Source organism: Dasypus novemcinctus, chromosome 7 (assembly GCF_030445035.2).
Source record: "Dasypus novemcinctus isolate mDasNov1 chromosome 7, mDasNov1.1.hap2, whole genome shotgun sequence".
Lineage (NCBI taxonomy): Eukaryota > Metazoa > Chordata > Mammalia > Cingulata > Dasypodidae > Dasypus > Dasypus novemcinctus.
In genome coordinates, this window is record NC_080679.1 from 44,167,005 (window position 1) to 44,190,192 (window position 23,188).

The 23,188-nt window shown below is 42.7% G+C and overlaps 1 protein-coding gene and 1 pseudogene across 2 annotated transcripts in view; one reads left to right on the forward strand and one right to left on the reverse strand.

Annotated features, from left to right (window-relative positions):
* CASP10 (caspase 10) overlaps positions 1-15,876 on the reverse strand; it is a 47,043-nt gene extending 31,167 nt beyond the window's left edge. Inside the window, exons 1-3 of one of the 2 annotated variants that reach the window (XM_004458909.5) lie at positions 15,657-15,876; positions 13,954-14,307; positions 12,612-12,705 (exon numbers count right to left, since the gene is read on the reverse strand). In XM_004458909.5, the coding sequence (XP_004458966.2) occupies positions 12,612-12,705; positions 13,954-14,300 (441 nt within the window). In that variant the 5' untranslated portion in view covers positions 14,301-14,307; positions 15,657-15,876. The remainder of the gene's footprint in view (positions 1-12,611; positions 12,706-13,953; positions 14,308-15,656) is intronic. The other variant, XM_023588895.3, reaches the window with a different exon arrangement.
* Positions 15,877-19,049: 3,173 nt separating this feature from the next.
* LOC101435874 (glyceraldehyde-3-phosphate dehydrogenase pseudogene) lies at positions 19,050-20,341 on the forward strand (annotated as a pseudogene).
* Positions 20,342-23,188: the final 2,847 nt, after the last annotated feature.

The window sequence follows — 23,188 nt, forward strand, 5'->3', positions numbered from 1 at the left end:
TGGTGAACAAGGTATGGTGTCTGCCCTCAAGGAGTTCAACAGTATGGAGAAAGAAACAATATCAAGTAAATCTCTATACAATCTATATACCAAATACCAAATATATAGCACTCACTATACACCAGGCACAGTACTTTTTTGTATATTAGCCTTAAAATAACCCTATGAAATAACTAGGGCACAGAGAGGTAACTTGCCCAACGTCACAGAGCCAATTAAGTAGCAGAGCCAGCATCTGAACCCTAGCAGTTGGTTACCAAAGTCTATCTTACTATCCATTGAGTGGTATGGCCTTTAAGTCACAGCTGTAATACAATGTAATACAATAAGGCATCAGCAAAACAGAAGCCATAAAACATGAGGGCTAAATGTTTTGAAAGAGTTTTATATTTAATATTTTCCATGAAAAAATTTCTGAAATACTCCTGGGGGGGAATCATGAGTTAAGCATTATTTCAATATTGAATTATTCATGGGGTAGAAGACATGGTAAACTTTTCAGTGATTATGGCTTCTTAATATATTAATCTGGCTCTGAAAAAAAAAAATACATGAGCAAAATTTTATTAGTGCTCACCAAAAAGAGTAAACAGTCAGAGAGTGAGCATCTTCACACAATCTGGATACATAAGCATGGCAAAGTAAGAACTATGGAAGAGGGATCGAGACATGAGGACAACAGATGAAAAGCAGCAGTGCATTATGTTGAGAAGGAAGCCTGAGTATAAACCAGGAGATAGAGCTATGTCGTGGCTGGAACAGTGGGCTGGTATCACACCCTGGAGGGACACACACACACCCCACAACAAGTTCGAGCAAGGGCCTCATGAGTCAAGGGGCGTCAGTAGCAGTCTTTAAGAACAGCGAGGGAAGCGGATGTGACTCAAGTGATAGAGGTTCCGCCTACCATATGGGAGGACGTGGCTTCGATCCTTGGGGCCTCCTGGTGAAAAAGAAGAGAAAGCATGCCCACATGGCAAGCCAGGGCCCTCGCGAGTGCCCGCATGGTGAGCCAGTGCCCGCGCAAGTCAGTCATGCAGCAAGATGATGATGCATCAAAAGAGAGACAAGGGGAGAGTCAAGGTGAAGCACAGCAGAAACCAGGAACTGAGATGGCACAATTGACAGGGAACCTCTCTCCCCATCAGAGGTCTCTAGGATCGAATCTCAGTGAATCCTAGACAGAAAATGAGAAGAGAAGACAACACAGACAGCAAAAACAGCAAGGCAGGAGGAGGGGAAGGGGGGATATAAATAAATAAACCTTAAAAAAAGACAAACAGTGACATCAACTGACTTCCTTTGACCTGCATATTAAAGGATGACTAGGACTTCAGTGCCAATGTGGGAAAGGGCAGGCCAGGCAAAGAGAACCATATGGCGGAAAATGGCAAGAAACTGAAAATCTGGTTATTAGGAGGTTCTTGGTGGCTTCAGTAAGAATAGTTTCATCAGAGTGATGGAGGCTAAAGCCATGTTGGAATGCATTGAGATGTGACTAAGGCATGAGTTAGTGGAGAGTGGGTAGACTATTGTTTCAAGAAGTCTGGCAGTAAAGGGAAGGAAGAAAATAGAGAAACAGCATAAAGAGGAGGAAGGGTTAATGAAAGCGTGTGTGTGTGTGTGTGTGTGTGTGTGTATTTGTAAAGAAAGTGCAATAACCACCAGCAATGAAAGGGAAATAAGGCTTATTTACTCATTCATTCAACCAGTATTTTATTTAGCATCTATTTGCCAAGTAGTAGGTTGTGCATTGGAGATACAGTGATGAGTGAAATAGACATGGTCCCTTGTAGAGCATTTATGGTCTTCTGGAAGATAGACTTTCATCACAGAATTACATAAAGAGGTTCACAAACATTATTATACACTTATTGTTTATGTATGTTTATGTAAAAATGATATACTTCAATAAATTATTTTAAAAATAAAGATGAGCACACAATGAGCAGACAGAGAGAGCAGACTGCAAGGGCATATAATGAGGGGGGAAAGAAATACATAAATAAAATATATCTTAAAAAGGATAATTGAAGTAACATTTAAATAACAAAATTTGCCATTTCAACCATTTTTATGTGTACAATTCAGTGGGATTAATTACAGTTACAACGTTGTGTTACCATCACTACCATCCATTACTAAAATTTCTTCATCACCCATACATAAACTCCATATATAACACTCCATTTTCCCTCACCCAATAACTTCAAGTCTGCTTAGAAGTCTTTCTGAATTTGCTTAGTCTATACATTTAATAAAAGTGGACTTGTACAATATTTGTCCTTCTGATCCTATCTTATTTAACTTTGCATGTTTTCAAGGTTCATTCAAGACATTTGGCCATTTTTAACTGGGTTTTTTTCTTTTTGTTGTTGAGTTGTAGGGGTTCTTTATACATACTATTAAACACTTTTTAGAAATAAAAAAAATGAAAAAAAAAAGAATTACATAAAGAGGGCATGGATGGGGTCCAAGTAATTGAGCACCTACTTCTCACATGGGAGGTCCCAGTGCCTCCTAAAAAAAAACAACAAGCAATAAACAAAAAACTCAGGGGAGCCAATGTGGCTCAGTGGTTTAGCACCAGCTTCCCACATTCAAGGTTTTGGTTTCAATACCCAGTTCCAGTACCTCAAAAAAAAAAAAAAATTACATGAAGAATTGTACAAATGAAATGGTGATAAGTGCTACAAAAGGACCTGAGAGGGTGCTCTGAGAGGACCACTATTAGGCGTCACGGTCAGGGCAAGCCTCTGTGTGACACTTAGGCTGATGTCTGAAGGGTGACAGGAGTTAACTGAGGAAAGGATAAGAGGAAGGGCTTTCCAGGCAGAGGGAAAACCTGTGTGCAGAACTGATGCAGGAAAAAACTTCACTCATGGGAGGCATGGAAAGATAAAAGTGGTACAAGTGTCAAGAAAGACCCAGATGGGGGGTGCAAAGTAAGCAGGAACCAGTTCATTGAGGACTTAGAGACCAAATTCAGGACTTTAGATCTTAAACTAAATACAAGAGGAGGTGGTTAAAGGTTTTTAAGCAAGGAAATGGCATCATTCTATTTGTTTTTTAAGATCACTGGAGGCAGTACATTAAAGATTAAAAAATAGTAATGATAATTACCAAACTATAGAACTCTCACTATGTGCCAGACTTTTCTAAGAACCATACCTGCCTTAACTTGTTGAATCTTCACTATAACCCTCTGTGGTAGGTAGTTATTATTCCCTTTTCACATAGGGGAAACTGAGGCTCATAATTTAGTAATTTGCCTAAATACAACTTGCTCAAGATGTTGGCCCAAACCCTGTCAGTGGGACTTACTTTGGAATTTGTGCTCCCCAGGGTAACAGAGTTAGACTCATTTATAGTTTCCCTACATATGGCTCTTCTGTCCCTTTTATTTGAACCTATAATTATCACTATACTTGTTAAATATATGTCGCGGAGACTTAAATCTATGGTCTGTTCATGTACCGGTTGAGCCCTGAATCTCAGCAGAGTTGCAACACCTACTTTCCAGTTCATTGGACTCATCCAGGACAACAAACAAGGAGATGGTGATGGACAATGCCCATCCCAAGGAACAGCAAGCAAGATAGCTCCATCCATCTGCCCCATGGGATCTAAGCCCCTTCTCAATTAAAAACAGAGTGGGCCTCACCATCCCCAAATCCTCAAGATTGGGGAATGAACAATGGACTAAAGTAGACATTATTCTATTATAGACTTATTATTCTAGCAATGAAAGAACTTTTCTCATGGATAAAAAGGCAGTAGCCACCAGAGGTTCTGAGGGAAGGGAAAAGGAGTAATAGCTGTAACATGGGGGCATTTTGGGGACATTGGAAGTGTCTTGCATGACATTGCAATGACAGATACAGGCCCATATACATTTTGTCATAACCTATAAAATTGATAGAATGTAAACTATAATGTAAACTATAGACCATGGTTAGTAGCAATGCTTCAATATGTGTCCATCAATTGTAATAAATGAACCATACTATTGAAAGATGTTGGTAGTGTGGGAAAGTGTGGGAGGGGGAGGGCATGGGACATATGGGAATCCCCTACATTTTTAATCTAACATGTATGTAATCTAAAGCTTCTTTTTTGGGGGGGAAGCAGATGTGGCTCAACTGATGGAGCATCTATTTGCCATATGAAGGGTCCATGGTTTGATCCCCAAGATCTCCTGACCCGTGTGGTGAGTGGCCCACGTGGGGCACTGCCATGCACAAGGAGTGCCATGCCACGCAGGGGAGCCCCCGCGTAGAGGTGTCCCACGTGCAAGGAGTGCACCCCACATAAAAAAAGCATAGCCTGCCCAGGAGTGGCACCGCACACAAGGAGAGCTGACACAGCAAGACAACGCAACAAAAGAGAGACTCAGTTTCCCAGTGCCACGGGATAATGCAAGCAAATGCAAAAGAACACACAGCAAATGGACACAGAGAGCAGACAACGGGGGGGGGGGGGGGGGGGAAGGTATGGGGATAGGGAAGGGGAAAGAAATAAATAACATAAATCTTTAAAAAATAATAATAAAGCTTCTTTTATAAAAAAAATTTTTTTTAAGATTGAAGGAAAAAAAAGACCCATCCTGATTAGACTGGGCCACACCTTAACTGAAGTAACCCCATCAAAAGGTCCTACTTACAATAGGTTCATACCCACACAAATGGATTTAATTTAAGAATATGTTTTTCTGGGGGTACCTACAGCTTCAAACCACCACAGCAGAGCAGATTTTAACTACATGAATAGTTTTAGCCTTTGTCTACTTTTGTTTGTTTCTTTTCGTCTCTTTTATTAAACAGCTTTGGGGTTAAATGCTAATTAAAAAAAAATGTTGGCTCAAGAGCCTGTGCTCTTGGGAAGCAGACGTGGCTCAGATGATAGAGCATCCGCCTACCATATGGAGGGTCCAGGGTTCGATACCCAAGGCCTCCTGACCCGTGTGGTGAGCTGGCCTACACACAGTGCTGCCGCACACAAGGAGTGTTGTGCCCCACAGGGGTGTCCCCTATAGGTGAGCCCCACGTGCAAGGAGGGCACCCTGCAAGGAAAGCCACCCCGTGTGAAAAGTGCAGCCTGCCCAGGTGTGGTGCTGCACACACAGAGAGCTGATGCAGCAAGATGATGCAACAAAATGAGACTCAGTTTCCCAGTGCAGCCAAGGGTGCAAGCAGACACAGAAGAACACACAGCAAATGGACACAGAGCAGACAAGGGGGGGGGGGGGGCGGGTGGAGGGAGAGAAATAAATAAAAATAAATCTTAAAAAAAAAAGATATATATGGCATCAAGTATATTAAAAAATAAAGTAGGAAAAAGTCTTAGCATACAACAACAAAAAAGAGCCTATGCTCGTAACCAATATAGGGCACTGTCATTCAAGGATGGAGGAAGCAGGAACACAGTTATAATACATTTACAGGTGAAATCAATTGAGCTTGCTGATGGACTGGATATGGGGGGTGATGGAGGAAGCATTTCTGGCTTGTGCAACTGGCAAATCGTAACAAATTTAATGAAATGGGAAAACTTTCTTGCTTTACAAATTTTGTTCAAGAACTATTGCACAATGACAAAACTGGGAACTCAATTCCTCTCCTGAAAAGCATGAATTCTTTGGGCCCTCTTGGAATCCCTATGCCTCAAAAATATTGGCAGGGCTGGCTCAGGGCCCAAAACATCAGTGGCTAAGTTCTTGCCCTTGGTCAGAAATCCCACACTGCAAAGATTAGATGCCACATTCACAAAGAAGTGTGTGTGCCCCTACTTGCACTCCCAACACACCAACAGTTTGACCAGGAGTAAAATAGGAGAGGAGAGAGGAAGATTCATCCAGAGCTGACCAGCCAGGCAAAGGATCAGAGGGAATTCCCAGCACAAATGTGCAAAGGAGTGCTCTATGAACCGAAAACAGAAACTCCTGTCTTGACAGCATCCAATCAGAAGGAAGAAAAGAGTAAAGACACGATTCTGGAAGCAGAGATGGCAACTCATTATGCTTCACAAAAATAGTGTTAGATGTTTAGTAATTGAGACCTTCCACAAACACACACATAAACACACATATGCACATACAAACACACTATAAACGGAGCCTGTACATTATACTAGTTTCAGAATACCATCCTGGCAGATATTAGCAGAAAGTGTCTGAAAGATTAAAAAGCTAATAGATTGGAGATGTTTTCCTTTTCATCCAAAGTTCTAAGTCTGACTACTATGCTAAGAACAGATTTCCTGATAGTTATTTGAGTGTTTCATGTATATGTAGACAGCTATCCCTGCTATAAATTCGTGTAAGAGGAAGTCCAAAACACCTTACAAATATCATTTTTTGTACTCCAAGAGAGAATATGTGAATTTAGAATCCTTCCTATTTTGGTAAAGGGAGTTCAAGCCTTTCTCCAGTTGCTGGCAAATAATTTATTTTTGTGATTAAATCTTTTTGCAATTGCAGTTGCAGATAAAGCAGCCTCATTAAGCTCTGGTGTGGAAACTCATCTGGGTCACTTAGAGATTGTACCTAACACAACTCAGACGGCTGGCCTGATGGCAAAGTCAAGTAGAAATCAGCCTGGATTATCTGAGTTGTAGATGTATATCTCAGCTACAGCTCTGAAACGAAGAATTTGCTCTCTTTTGCAATAAAGTTGAGATCATTTGGAATTCAAGAAGGAAGTACAGTTTTCCTGAATTCGATCGGGTCATACCATAATTTTATGCCACAGTAAAACATAAGCCCCTCCTTTCACTGTTGTACTGAGTGAGAAAAGCATATAAAATCATTTGGATATTTGGGAATGTGGCCTTTGTTCATCTGAAAACTAACTTAGCAGGGGGAGGAATGTTTGGAGTGCTCCTGACCATAAAATGTTTCTGTAGCCACAGATGCCTTTAAGCAGAGGCTTAGGACAATGTGGAAGCAAAAGAGAAAGAAATGTGTTCCCCAAAATATCAGGGACCAGGAAGTGGGTTTGGCTAAACAGATAAAGCATCTGCTACCACATGGGAGGTCCAAGGTTCAAATCCAAGGCCTCCTGCCCTTGTGGTGAAGCTGGCCCACACGCAGTGCTGATGAGCGCAAGGAGTGCCATGCCATACAGGGGTGTCCCCCGCATAGGAGAGCCCCCCACACAAGGAATGCGCCCCATAAGGAGAGCCTACCCAGGGGTGGGGCCGCACACATGGAGAGCTGACGCAGCAAGATGACACAACCAAAAAAAAAAGAGACACAGATTCCCAGTGCCGTTGACAAGAATACAAGCGGGCACAGAAGAACACACAGCAAATGGACACAGAGAGCAGACAACTGCGGGGAGCGGGGGGGGGGGGGGCGAGAAATAAAGAAAAAAATTAATAAATCTTAAAAAAAAAAAATCAGGGACCACTTTAACAAATGCTCTTTCCCTCACCCCACACCCTGTGTTACTGAAGAGTAACGTCTTCTGCCCATGATATGGGAGGAATGTAACAGTAAAAAGTGGACTAATTTTATTTATAGACCCAGAGACTGGAAAATCTGCAAGAATGGCCCAGCTTGGGAGAAACCGTTATCAGACCCACCTAGAGAGCTTTTCAAACCACAGGAATATCCTCTAATGTTAAGAAATTTCAGTATCTAAGGTAAAATGCTGTCACTTTAGCAGGTAATTACTTCGCACCAACACAAACATGAGCAATGAAATTTAGCAGCAGCGGAACAGAATTTCCTTAGTGTACTTTTTTTCCCACAAATTATCTGAAACAAAATTCCCTAATTTTTTAGTTCTCCAGGAACTTTTGGACACTTAGGCTTCAGCATGAGAAACACTGACCTCGGAGAAGAGAGGAGAAACAGAGGGAGGGATGAGAGAGGGGTGTATCTGGGTCCAATTCCCTCATAAAGCTTGTGCCAGGTGCTATAGCCATCTGGAAGACATCTCAGGCCAGTACAGAGGGGGCTCCCAAGGACAGAGGGAAGGAGTTTCCCCGGGTGACCTGGAGCTGAAGTATCCAGAGGGTGAGTGCAAATCACACCCAAAAGAATCCCCAAGGTCCAACCAGAGCAACCAATCTGGTTTTATATATACACATCATTACTTGTAGAACTAGGGCAAATAAGAATTAAAAGAGAGGACGTAGTACAAAATGACTATATGCTCTGAAATGTAGATACAGTTTAACCTTAAAACAAATGGAGAAATAGGTATAAGACACACAAAATAAATTTTTTGACTCTTTTGAAAAATTATATTGGTGATAGAAGTATTAATATTGATAGTCTGGGAAGCAGACTTGGCCCAGTGGATAGGGAGACCGCCTACCACATGGGAGGTCCATGGTTCAAACCCCGGGCCTCCTTGACCTGAGTGGAGCTGGCCCACGTGCAGTGCTGATGCATGCAAAGAGTGCCCTGCCACACAGGGGTGTCCCCCGCGTAGGGGAGCCCCATGCGCAGGGAGTACACCCTGTAAGGAGAGCCACCCAGCACAAAAAAAGTGCAGCCTGCCCAAGAATGGCACCACACACATGGAGGACTGACACAGCAAGATGACACAACAAGAGACACAGATTCCATGCCACTGACAACAACAGAAGCGGACAAAAGAAGAACACGCAGCAAATGGACATGGAGAACAGACAACGGGGGTGGCAGGGGGGGAAGGGGAAAGAAATAAATAAAAAATAAATCTTTAAAAAAAATTATTGAATTTCGGAGTCTTTTGTAAATGTGATATGGGATAAAACAAATAATTATGCAACATTCCAATTCTAAGACATGAGAACCAGAATTCTTAGCATGGGGAAAAAAGGAGATACAGACATAATAGAGAAAAGATAGGTAAAAATCTAGTAGACTTGAATTGTAAATAACAGTATGACCTTATATTAAATATGGATTAGAGTAGACTTACCGGTATTCTAATATGGAACTATTGTGACTCTACCAATGGAAGAAATTGTATCATTGATGTGGAGACAGTAGCCATGAGAGTTGCTGAGGGCAGAGAGGGAAGAAGAGGTATGATGTAGGGGCATTTTAGGGACTTGGAGTTGTCCTGAATGATATTGCAGGAACAGATGCAGGACATCATATATCCTGCCATAACCCATTGTATGGACTGGGGGAGAGTATAAACTACAATGTAAACTATAATCCATGCAGTGTAGCAGTGTTCCAAAATGTATCACCAAATGCAATGAATGTGCCACACTGATGAAAGAGGTTATTGAGGGAAGCGGACTTGGCCCAATGGATAGGGCATCCGCCTACCACATGGGAGGTCCATGGTTCAAACCCCAGGCCTCCTTCACCAGTGTTGGAGCTGGCCCATGCGTAGTGCTGATGCGCGCAAGGAGTGCCGTGCCACACAGGGGTGTCCCCCGCGTAGGGGAGCCCCATGCACGAGGAGTGCTCCCCATAAGGAGAGCCACCCAGCGCGAAAGAAAGTGCAGCCTGCCCAAGAATGGCGCTGTACATACAGAGAGCTGACACAACAGGATGGCGCAACAAAAAAACACAGATTCCCGGTGCTGCTGATCAGGATAGAAGCGGTCACAGAAGAACACACAGCGAATGGACACAGAGAGCAGACAACTGGGGGGGGGGAGAGAAATAAATTTAAAAATAATAATAATAAATCTTTTAAAAAAAGAGGTTGTTGATGTGGGAGGAGTAGGGGGTGGGGTAAATGGGAACCTCATATTTTTTAATGTAACATTTTTTGTTATCTATGTATCTCTAAAAAAAGGACAAATATTTAAAAATTTTAAAAAAACAAAAGCAAAAGGCACACAATTCCTAGCTCTATCCTTTGAAAAAAATCTAGACAAAATTATTGACCCAGAAGCAATGAGCATCCCCAACTCTCAGTTTAGTATCTTGAGATGAGCTTTTTTGTTAAAAGAAATGAGGCTTTTTGAAGAAATGATGGATTCCAGTTCTGACTAGAAAATATACAAGAGGAACTTAGAATATCTTGTCATACCAGAAAGCAATAAAGTCATCAAAAACTATAGGGTAATATAAAAAAAAAACTCAGAAATCAACTGCAAAGGCTTCCATTAGACAAAAATGAGGCAATTTGAACTTCAAAAGGAATAATTGCAATGGATTGAAACCTATCAAATACATTTAAATCCTCGAGTTCAAATTTATAGATTTTTAAAACTAATGAGTAACTTTGGAAAATGACAGAAAATCAATTATCTTGAAAACCGGGTAAATAGAAGAATGAATCAACAATACATATATACAAACTGTATCACTGCATAACAAATAGTAGATGAAGGGAAAACAACCTCCAAAGGACCAATACATAAAACCGCTGAACATCAACAGTTGCTGATATAAAAAAAGAGAAAACCAGGCATTATGTACATCCTGATGGAAGAACACAACTTAAGACCATCTATAGTCTTGCCGAAAGGATCTAACCTGAGTCTGATGAAAGCTTTGGCTACAGCTGCCAATAAATACAGAGGAACAGGCTGAACGTACCATGAGCGAACCATTAGCAGCAACTGTGGGAAACGCTATGGGTCAATTGCTCTGGGGTTCATCAACAAACAAATTTTAAGTATGAGGGCTTTGGAGGAAGGGAGGTTTAGCCTGTAGATTGAGAGAGACTTGAAAGTAAACATTTGGCAAGACTGAACTTCAGATCTAGCAATGTAGTTAAGTGATTAAACCATAAAGAAACAACATAAAGATGTGATTACTCTAAATGTCAGGACAAGAGTTACTTCTAGGGAGTGGGAAGAGGCTGTGATCAGGAAGGGGGAAATGGAGGAGTTTCTGAAGTGACTGGCAAAATTCAATTTCTTGACCTTATAATAATTCATTAAGCTATATATTTGTTTTGTGTCATTTTCTGTACCTGTTTGGCTTTTTAAAAACAATAAAAAGATAAAATGAAAAGAAAAAAGTATAAAAAAACAAAAGCAGGAGGGCATCAGAAATTCCAGGGGTCATCTAAGGAAGAATATTAGTAGATTCTGACAAGGGGTACCAACTATGAGATTATGTTTATTTTTGCACATCCCTGTTGCTGTGGTTTAGCTCATCCTGTTAATCCCCTATTTATTCTTATGAAATCACATAAACAGAAAGGGCTCAGGCAGTTATTCTCAGAAAGAAGCAAAGGAAGAAGACTGCATCATCCCATTCGTTCATGCTTTCATTCAAATTGAGTACTATTTTGTGATAGATTCTGCAAGGTTCTGGGGCTATAACGATGAGGAAGACTTAGTCCCCACCCCCAAGGAACTCACAGCCAATCTTGTGGAAAAAAAGGAACCGCAAGAAGTGGAATAGGGGTAACAGCTTGAACACAAAAAGCTGAATTCCCTGAGGACTCTGGAAAGGGAAAGAAAAAAAAGACTCACAGGTGGTCACCAAAAATAGAGAATTAACCTGCTGAGGTCTACAGGCTGACACCAGGAAACACGTTTAGTCAATTACTAACACAGTCCTCATTAAACCTACCGCATATAAAGCAGTTTCTCAATTTTTTAAAAAAAGGTATTTGCCAATAATAGTTGATTTTGAGGGATGTGATATAGGAGAACTATACAAATAGGTTCAAGAGCATTGGTGATGTTCTCATTGGAAAGTTGGATGGCAGGTTCATGGCTGTTCATTTCATTACTACATTGTGTAACCTCCAGATGTTATGTGTATTTTTTTTGTATTATTAAATATTACATAATTTAAAATAAAATATAACAACAATTAAATAACAAAATAATATTATAGAGTAAAATTTGGAAATTGCCCCTTCCCAAATCAACTAACTTATTTGTCACAGGTTGTTATTAGAGTCAAAAGAAAAAAAAACATCAAGTTTTGAGGCCTGGAAGAGAAACATGCAGCTACTTTCCTGCCCTTATATGTAATCAATATAGCAATAATGGTAGCAGATAGCAATTGCCTTAATATTAAAAATATTACTATTAATTCAAAACACTTGTACAGCTCTTTACAAAGCAATTCTTCAACATTTGTCTCATTTGATTTTCACAGAAACCCTACACTACAAAGTCCACTGAAAAGGTCACCATAGTCTCCCTCAGAAACCTCATCTAATATCGCCCATGAACAAGTAATCCCCATTCTGCCATTGTTTGCCACCTCATTTCCCTGTGCCTCATTTCTATAGCTTAAAACCCAGGGATCCCAAAAGCAGTGAGCATTTACTGCATGGGTACTCTGAGCCAAATACATGTCCTGTGCTACTGCTTCATGCACCTTAGTGCGTCTAATCCTCCCAGTGGACCTACAAGGAAAAAGTATGATTGACCACAACGTAACATGAGAAAACAGAGACACAGAAAGGTTGTCCCACCTGGTGTGGTCAGCAGCAGAGCCAGGTCTAGAATCCAGGCCCATCTGACACCAGAGTCAGTGTTCCTAACCTCCACTATTTGGTACTGCCTCTTGCAAAAAGAATTAAATTAAATTAAACTAAATCAAAATAAATTAAAACAATAAAAAAAATAAAGTAAAATAAACCTGCCTGAAAACCCTTTGTGGCATCGTCCCAATCGCCCACTGAGGGCCCCCACAGAGGCAGTGCTCACATCAGTCCCATGCTCTCAGTCCTACTCACCATCTCAGTCTTCGGAACCACCTCCCGCTGAAGAAAGATCATGCGCTTTAAGTGTTCTGAGTCGATGCCTTCTGACAGTTCGTAGAGCAGATTTCTAAGACATAATCCAAAATGATCAATAAAGCCCCACACTTGCAGAAGGGCATCCCAATAAGCCAAGTGCTTCGACAAACATTATCACTCACCTGAACGATCACACCCTGCGAGTGGACCATTGTTACTCTATTTACAGACTCAAAAACTAAAACATTGAGTTTCTAAGTGACTTAAATTAAGATAACTCGGTAAGCAGAAGAGGCAGGGCTTCTGATTCTAAGTCTAGTGCTATTTTCCATCGCACTGGGAAGGTATGAGATGCAATTCCACATACCCTCCCTCCTCCTGGCTCCATTTTGGAAACGCAGGCTCTTTTACAAAGAGGACCAGGCGCCGGCCAATATAAACTCCGCTGCTGACAAAGGAGGGAAACCACCCAGGTCTCTGGATAGTTGTATCATCGATGTATTAACACAAAAAATTAAGCATCACAGTCAACACCCAGAAAAACGGAATAGTTCATTCCCACCAATACCCTGTATTCCAGAGACCATCCCTCAGACACTGACCAGTGGAGAAAAAACGTGGATTTCTGGACTTGATCATCCCCTTCACTGACCCAAGCATAGCTCTGGTTCTGGGAGTCAGCCGTTCCAGTGCTAAGGCCTGAAGGGTTCTAATAGCCCAGAGTCAATGAAATGCACTCGGGAGGCATCTCCTTCTGCTGTTCTCTGCCGCAGGCATGACACCAGAGAACAATTTAAAACAGCGATGTCTAAGGTCTGGCCCATGGTAGGCCTCATGCCTGTACTGTGCCTCTCTGGGTTTCTTCCACCCAAAAATATATACCAATCTATAACTGGACATCACATGAATGACTTCCCTCGCTACTCCAGAGCTCAAGGTATGCCTTACTGTCTCCTCAAGGTCCCAGGATGTAGGTAGCAACCCCAGGGGACACAGGAGGAACAGGAGGGGAGGGTAAGGAGAGTAAACAGAGGGAGCAGCAGGCTCTGCTCCACGGAGGCGGGCTCTCCTGGACGTGAGCCGCACAAGACGACGTCACCTCCAGGCACAGAGCTGGTTTTGAACCTTTGCTCACCTCTCAACCTTTCATCTCATGAGTTCCTGAAGCTAAGAAACCTCCCAGTTTAGAATCTCTATGTCACCCAAGGAACTAGATAAAAAAATCTAAATCCAGCCTCCTTTCAAAGCCCAGTGGTTTGAATGAACACCGGAAATTTGTAGGATAAAGTGGGCAGAGAGAAGCAAAAGCCTCCTGTCTTGATCACCGACCTCTCCTCACCTGAACAGAGAGATCCGCCTTCGAGCGGGCAGCAGTTGCTGCACCCGCTCTTTGGTGTAGCCGAGGTACTTCAGCAGCGATTTCTGCCTGCTGGTATAGAGGAGTTCTGCCAGGAGGAAAGGATCTTCCTCACACAGCTGCTCCTCTATCAGGAGCTGATCGAAAAGCTCCCAGGCTGACTGGCACTCCCCCAGTTTCCGATGGGAGAGAAAGTCTTGGCAGAGAAATTTGAGGACCTCCACATCTTGAACCCCCAGATTTCCATCAATCGTCAGAAGTGTCTCGCGAAACTTCGTGCTACAGATGCCCTTCCAGCTGCCGCCCGGACTTTGGTCGCGAGCAGTCATGACCAGTCTGAAAGAGACAAGAGAGGTGGGGAAGGGAGTTAGAGAGAGGTCACACAGCCAACTCAGCCGCCTCTGTCCAGGCATGAGATTTCCTAGAAGGGCTAGAAAATAAAAATCACTGCGAGACTACCTCAAATACCAACAGCCCAGAAAACTCACCCCAGCTCAGGCTTGCCCGTTACCCTTTAGGAGCGTGGAAGGAGTTTTTATTGGAGTGCAGTTTATCCTGATTTCTCCCAAATCGAAGTGTCCCCAGAGCCAGCTCATCAGGTGGAAGGAGGATCAGAAGAGCTCGCCGCCCTCCGGCCCACGGCCCCGCCGGAGCTCTTGGGCCCAAAATTCATTCCCACCGAACGGCAGAAATCATGCTTGGACATGTGCTTTAAGATTTAGAAATTAAAACTCTGGAGGTTTATCCTTCTGAAGTGTCAGGACACCAACTCAGGGACACTGACGTGTCGTGAGGTACGTCTGTCACATCCTTAACTCCATACTGTTAACCCGTAACAGGGTAGGCCTTTATGTCACAGAAAAGGAAGCCATAATCCTAGGAAAGCGTTCCTTTAGACAGTGTAGGAAGTTACCAATTCCCCAAGTCACTGTTTTTTATCTGACCGGTAATAAATCTATGGTATTCTCTACACTAAAAATTTCATTCTAATCAGAGAAGCAATGTATTGTTAAAAATTTTCCCGATTAAATTATTCATTCTACAAGGACTAGAGGCATAGATTCACTATGCTATTTTTAGAAACAGGAAACTACTTTCTAAAGGAAGGAGAATATAACAAAAAAATAAAACAGTAAGAGAGTGGTTATATCAAGGAAGTATAACCATAGATAATATAAAATTTTTCCTTGGCGCTTATCTGAGTTTCTCAAATTCTGTGCAATGGAAATACATTACCTTTGCTGTTAGGAAAGGGAAAAAAAAAAGAGTCGTTTTTCATGGGATTGTTCGTGGGGTATCTTCCCTTCCAGTAGTCCTGAGGTCAAATGATTGGTGTCGTGGAAACACCTACCTACTCCAACGTGTCCTATATTTGCCTTGTATTTTTCCTGAAGAGTCCGGTCTCTTGGTTTAATGAGCCTGTCTAACTTGGCCTCCATTTGTGGGCTAGCCTATTCCTGCCAGTAAAAAGCCATGTTAGACCAAACTGCTTCTTTTACTTTCATTTTCCCTGGCACAGCAAATAACCCAAGCAGAAACAGTGCCATTTCTGACAAGTTTTTATAAGTTTCTACGATGTGCAACCAGGGAAAAGACAGAACCTGAGACCCCAGCAGTGGGAAGTTGGGACATGGGGGAAGACGAGGGAAGGGGAAGAGGGGTGTAGGGGGAAGGGTGTCACATACCTTCTGATCAAGTTCCACAAATCCTCGGGAGACAAATGGTTCTCAGGGAAATTGCTGAAAACACAGTTTTAAAGGAATTGGGATCCACCTCATGCTCCAAGTTCCAAGAAAACTCCCATTTGCGCGGGAAGAGAACTCAAGACGGGTAGCGGGCTCTGCCAAGAGAAACGTGGATCTTCCAGTTTGGGGGTTGGTAACTTGATAATTTCCTGCTGATGTCATTAGCATCTGGCTGGCTTTTCCCCTCCCCTTTCCCGGGGTTAGGATAACCCTACCAACAGCGTCTCCTAAAGGCCAAGTCACACGCTTCTTTCCCATTGTAGAGCTCAGGATTCTCCCAAGGTAACACAGAAGGCTCCTAGAAATGAACGCCAGGAAGGCATAAAAGTGCCCCAGCCTTTCCCTTGGGTCACAGTCCCCCTGGAAAGTCAAAAAGGACACATCCTAACTATTTCCTTTCCCAAACTCGTTGAATCTTCAAAATAAAACAAAATCCCCAAAGCTCATGAAATAGTCTTTAGCCCTCTTAATCCTTTTTCAAATAAGTCCCTATACAAAGAAATAAATTTTTTAAAGATCAAAAAGCAGGGGGAGGAGGGGGCAGAATGGGTGTGTTGTGGATGGACTACAGGCCCATTTGGAGGTACTCGCAAGGGATTCAAACATTTATCAATTGACAGTAGACAAAACTGACCCAGTCTGTCTTCACGGTACATTCAGTTCAGCCAGAGAGACTTTGATGAAATTATTTCCGGTAATACTTACATCTTATGTACCACGTGCAGGTACTAAATATTTATAAACATTTACTCATTTAGTCATCCTAACAACCCTAAAAGTTATACTATTCCCTTGATCCTTGCTTTAAGATGTGGAAAGTAAGGCACAGAGAGGTTACGGAATTTACCCAATGTCGCTCAGCTAGCTAGTGGCAGAGCCAAGATTTCAACAAGGATGTTTGGCTTCTGAGTCCATGCTTTAACCCACTAAACTATAATTAAACCAATTCAAGTGTGCAGAGTTCTGGAAAGAAGTACAATCTTAGGAAGATGTTTGATCTCTGAAAAAAGCAAAATGTATGATGCTTTAATTAACCTAAACGCTAAAGTATATTTCCATATTCTAGATACCCTCCAGAGAACTTCTGTGTTTAAGAAAGACAAGCCCTGAGTTCTGATCTTGGTAAATTGTTCATTTATATGTTTCATACCTTGGGAAACCTTTGGGCAGGTAGTTTGGTGACTCTGGCCCTTCACATCCTGTTCATAAAGTATATTAACTCTTTAAACTTTTATTCAATTATATTAAATAGTTAGCAAGTACTTGTTATGTGTAAAGCACTGAACTGGGCACAATTGGAAAGCAAAAATCAATAAAACCCAGTGCCTGCCTTGAATAATAATTATGTCAACTACCATTTTTTGGCCCCGTCTACTTGATTAACTCTCATAATGACTCTGAAGATTGGCATTATCCACAACCTATAGATGAGGAAACTGAGGTTCAGAGAGGCAAAATAGCTTGCCACTATCACAAAGCTTGTAAGAGGATAGAGTTCAGGACTCAAACCAAGGGCAATTTGACTTCAAATCCCATGTTCTTGATCCCAAGGCCACTGCTGCCTATTACCCAATAGAACCGTAATATATATGTATTCTTGGGAAGGGTGTGGGGATGCTGCAACGCGGCTTCACTAAATGCCACAGAAGGCCCACTCAGCATTAGATGAACCCAGGCTGGGATGCCTGAGAAGGATTGTTGAAGGAAGTATTTGAGTTGGACCTTGAAGGTAGAGGTAGAATAGAGACACTAGAATTAAAAACCTAAACTTTATCCTAGTATTCCTAATACTCAAGGAAAGCACGGAGGGGAGATTGTGTATGCGTAGATATTTGTATTCAGCATTTCACGCTTCCTCATCTTGAGTACACAATGAAGTTATGCTAAGGTTAGGTTGATAACAAATAGAATAAACACTTCGTCCAGCCTCCTTCCTGAATAGTTACTGACCCTCGATTCGTCTGGGTCCACAGGAGGGACCAATCAAAACCTTTATAGCCTTTTATAGTCGTGGGTGTCTTCCACTGCCCTGGAGACTGCCTGGAAATACCCGGCAGTTTCTCTCCAGCTCTGCCCTGATGGGGCGGGGTGAGTGGGTGGGAAGTTCTCTGCTGGGATAGGGAGTTCCCCACCCTCTGTTCAGGGCGGTTTTTCAAGAGTAGAGACAAATGAACCAACGAATTGACATGGTGCTGGGGACGGAAGGTGTATGAGCTGAAGATCTCCATGCAGTGCCCTCCACCCCTTAGTCCAGAGGTAGTGGTTCCATGATTCCCCACCCCATTCCCAGTATCCAGGAACCCCACCCCAGATACACACCTTCATCCGCACACCCCAGACATTCGCCAGCATCAATCTCATCTGGGTAAATGGGAGCATAGTGAAGTTAAATCCTGAAGGAAAAAAACTTTTCTGGTAAGGGTCCAAGTAAAAACTTAAAGATAGTGAAATGGCAGGAGACAGCAGCTAGACAAGCAAAGTATGTCCCATTTTGTGTTCGCTATGCTACAGACTGATCTACCTTAATGTTTCTCTTCTCTGATTACCAGAGCGGGAAGGGGAGGACTACCAATACTTAATGTAGAAAAATGAGAAATACACACACGGTCATCTAAAATCCTATAACTGTTAACATTTCAGTGTCTTTTCTTTCACGTTTCTATGTATATTATTTTCCAAAAATTGGATTAAGATGTATAATTGGCTTTTTTCACTCCACCACATACATTCAGTTCTTTGTTAATGAGTCTTGGAAAACATATGTTTCGTCACTGGATGATATTCTCTCACATGAATGTACTGTAACTTACTTAACCAATTTCAGATTACTGGACATTTAACTAATTTCTGATGTTTTCCTGTCTTGAACAAGGCTGCCGTAGTATTTTTTTAGATAAATCTTTGCACATATTCATAATAATTTCTTTAGGATAAAGCCAAAAGTAGAATTTAGCAAGCTGATTCTTCACTCTTCCCTAATCTGTGAGCCACAGAGTATTCCATTTCACTTTCTTATCCAAGTAGGTTTGCGGTAAAAAGCTTCTTCATTCTAGATAGCAATACTTCAAAGTTCCACAAGATGGTGGTATTTCCCAAGAGTTAAAAAAACTTGGCTAGCGAGCAAGCGGACGTGATTAAATTCAAATAAGATATTTCTAATGCTGCTAAAAAAAGAAAGTTCTTCATTTAGAGGTTGGTTTGTTTTTTTCTAAGACAGAAAAATTGAGAGAAAGCTGTTTTAGCTTTTGTGTGTTATCAAGAATGTTTTGTTTTCCTTATTCAGTTGGGTCACACAGTGACTAAAAATATGCTCTTCAAGAAGTTTTATCTAGGCTCTCTGCCCCTTCCCGTTCGACAGACAGCCGCAGCTCTTCGCGCAGCGCCAGCCGCATCCCTGAGACAAGATGGTGAAGATTGGAGTAAACGGATTTGGCCGTATTGGGCGCCTGGTCACCAGGGCTGCTGTGAACTCTGGCAAAGTGCAGGTTGTTGCCATCAATGACCCCTTCATCGACCTCAACTACATGGTCTACATGTTCCAGTATGATTCCACCCATGGCAAGTTCAAGGGCACTGTCAAGGCTGAGAACGGGAAGCTTGTCATCAATGGGCATCCCATCACTATCTTCCAGGAGCGAGACCCCACCAACATCAAGTGGGGTGATGCCGGTGCTGAATATGTTGTGGAGTCCACTGGTGTCTTCACGACCTTGGAGAAGGCTGGGGCTCACTTGAAAGGTGGCGCCAAGAGAGTCATCATCTCTGCCCCTTCGGCCGATGCCCCCATGTTTGTGATGGGCGTGAACCATGACAAGTACGACAATTCCCTGAAGATCGTCAGCAATGCTTCCTGCACCACCAACTGCCTGGCTCCCCTAGCCAAGGTCATCCATGACAACTTCGGCATCGTGGAGGGACTCATGACCACTGTCCACGCCATCACTGCCACCCAGAAAACTGTGGACGGCCCCTCCGGGAAGCTGTGGCGTGATGGCCGTGGGGCTGCCCAGAACATCATCCCTGCATCTACCGGCGCTGCCAAGGCGGTGGGCAAGGTCATCCCAGAGCTGAATGGGAAGCTCACTGGCATGGCCTTCCGCGTCCCCACCCCCAACGTGTCTGTCGTGGATCTGACCTGCCGTCTGGAGAAAGCGGCCAAATACGATGACATCAAGAAGGTGGTGAAGCAGGCATCAGATGGTCCCCTGAAGGGCATCCTGGGCTACACTGAGGACCAGGTTGTCTCCTGCGACTTTAACAGTGACACCCACTCTTCCACCTTTGATGCTGGGGCTGGCATTGCTCTCAACGACCACTTTGTCAAGCTCATTTCCTGGTACGACAATGAATTTGGCTACAGCAACAGGGTGGTGGACCTCATGGTCCACATGGCCTCCAAGGAGTAAGAGCCCATGGACCACCAGCCCCAGCAATGGTTGAGAGGAAAAGTGGCAGCTGCTGGGGAGTTCTGACCCCAACCTGATCCCCCAACACTGAGTACCACCATCCGCCACAGCTTCCATCCCAGACCCCCTGGAGAAAGGGAGGGGCTCAGAGGGCCCTACCTTGTCGTGTACCATCAATAAAGTATACTGTACCCAAAAAAAAAAAAAAAAAAAAAGAAGTTTTATCTAGACTTCCAGGAAGATGGAGGACTAGAGAGGCAGAGGGATCACTTCTCTCCCAGAATAAACAGCTAGAGGACAGGCAGAGATGGTCTAGAGGGCTGCTCTGGGGCTTAGGACCCCAATGGAAGATGAGATACCACCCAGAAGAGAGAGGGGCAAAGGAAAGGAGTCTCAGATGGCTGGATAAATCATGTGGGTAAAGCTAGAGCAGCAGCTGCTAGCGCCCATCCCCCCCATCCCCAGAGCAAACAGCCCTCTGCGGACTGCAGCAGGTGCAGATGGAGGGAGTTGTAAGTGTCCTCTTCCCCAAGAGAGGGAAGAGAGAGGGACACGGCCAATTCATAAATCTACTAAATCAATTCAAAGAATTCAGATTGTGGCCAGCAAACTTGGTCTCCTGCATTGAAGTGGTCGCACACTTCCAGGCAGGGTGGGGCTATGGTGTCGTTTGCCCTGAGAGCCATGAGGGAACTAAAGATACCTTGCCTTCTCAAACACCCTCCTTACTGCTCTGGGCCAGTTGCTGAGAAGGCAGAGGGAGGGAGGGGGCAGCCTGCCCTGAGAAAACAGCTTCTGAAAAAGTTGTTTGTGAGGTTTGGACGACCCTCAGGATATTGCTTCTGCACCTCCAGCCCTCAGAGTTACATTGAATGCATTCACTCCAGCACCTCGGATCTGAGCGACAAGGCCTGCTAAAGAGCACCATCTGCTGGCAGACCAGAAAAGTGCATGAAAAGAAGGGAAACATAATGAAACAAAAGAGTCAATTAAGTGCCTTTACTGACCCCCTCTCCAAGGCCCTTGGAAACTGGCCTGCACCCCATCACTGGACGCTTAGCCCTCATTTGAGCAGTTAAACAATGGCAATTCTAAGTATCTAGAACAAGTTGAGTCAAGAGATGAAGAACAATGGAAACACACGGCTACTTAACAGTAAATTCCTATACCACAGAGAAAGACCAAATATCAGAGTAAACTCAGTATCAAAATCAGATGCTAGACATCAGCAAAAAATTACAAGCCATACTAAGAAAAAGGAATATATGACTGAGGCAAAGGAACTAATCAAAGCTCCAACAAGACTCAGGACTTGAAACAACTAATCAATGAGTTTCATACAAATCTCTTAAATCAAATCACGGAGTAAAAGGACAACATGGCTAAAGAAATAGAAGACATTAAAGGGGTAGTTCTGGGAAGATGGTACTGGAATTAGCAGGCAAGTTTCAACTCACAAAAACAATGGAGAAAGCTCCAATAGCTGTCTAAGGGACCTGCTTTGTGGATGAGCAGACTAGGACACTGCTACACAACTCCCAGGAGGCTAAGGGACAGAGAAATGAAGAACCTCAAACAACAAACATGAGTTACTAAACACCCAAGGCAGCCAGGGCCTCATGCCCCACCCTGAAGGCATTAAGCTGGGATAAAACCCCTGGTTCACTGCACCTGATTAAGAGAGAAACAGATGTCTTCCTCCCTGTCAGCTGTCAGCTGTTACAAGGGAAGAGGGAGGGTGAGTCAGAGGGCTTCTCTTCAGTGAATTTGACCAGCAGAGCCCCCTTTGAAAGTCCACTCTGGCCAGACCAAAAACACAGGAAAGCAGAAATTGAAACACCTCCATGGCAAGGTTTGCTGATGAGCACCATCTGCAGGCTATCCAGGAAATTGCAATGAGAAAAATTGCTTTTAGGTCTCTCTTTACCCCAATGCTGGGAGAAAATCTGCACCCCATTAGTGAGTCCCTGGCCTGATTTTGATAACTTAAGCTGGGCAATTTTAAAGACTTAGAATAAGTTGACACAAAAATCAAAGAATGCTGTGGGGAAAAAAACAACACTAGGCAAGAGATAAATTGAGCATCAGAGTAAATTCACCAACATGTTCAGATGCCTAGACATCAGAAAAAAATTACAAGCCATACTAAGAAACAGAAAGAGATGGCCCAACCAAAAGAAAAAACCAAATACCCTGATGAAATACAGGGTTTAAGACAAAGAACCAATGATAATCACATAAATCTACTAAATCAAATAAAAGAATTGAAAGAAAATATGACTAAAGGGATAAAAAATATAAGACCCCGGGTAAGCATAAAGAGCAATTTGAAAGCCTGCAAAGAAAAGTAACAGAGCTTATGGGAGTGAAAGACACAATAGATGATTATAAAAATACATTAGAGTGGAGTGGGTTTAGCTCACTGGTTGAGTACCTGCTTTGCATGTATGAGGTCCCAGTTTCAATCCCCAGGACCTCCTTAAAAAAAAAATATATATATATATATATATATATATATATATATATATTAGGGGCACATAACAACAGATTTTATCTGCATGAAGTCAGAATTAGTGATTTCAAGTACAGAAAACACAAACTGGAAAAGACAGGAGAACAGAAAGAGAACAGAATGAAAAATATGGAACAAGATCTCAGGGAATTGAATGACAGTGTGAAATGCACAAACACACACATTATCAGTGTCCCAGAATGGGAGGAGAATGGCAAACTGGCAAAAAGAATATTTGAGGAAATAATCACTAAAATCTTCCCAATCCTTATGAAAGACATAAATATCAATATCCAAGATGGACAAATGCACTTCAAACAATAAATCTGAATAGAATTCCTCTGAGACTCCTACTATTCACAATGACAAATATCAAAGATAAAGAGAGGATTCTGAAAGCAGCAAGAGTAAATCAAAGCATCACATAAAAGGGAACCTCAATAAGACTAGGTGCCAGTCTCTCATCAGAAACCACAGAGGCAAGAAGGCAATGGTATGATGTATTTAAGGTACTGAAAGAGAAAAACTACCAACCAAAATTCTGTATCCAGCAA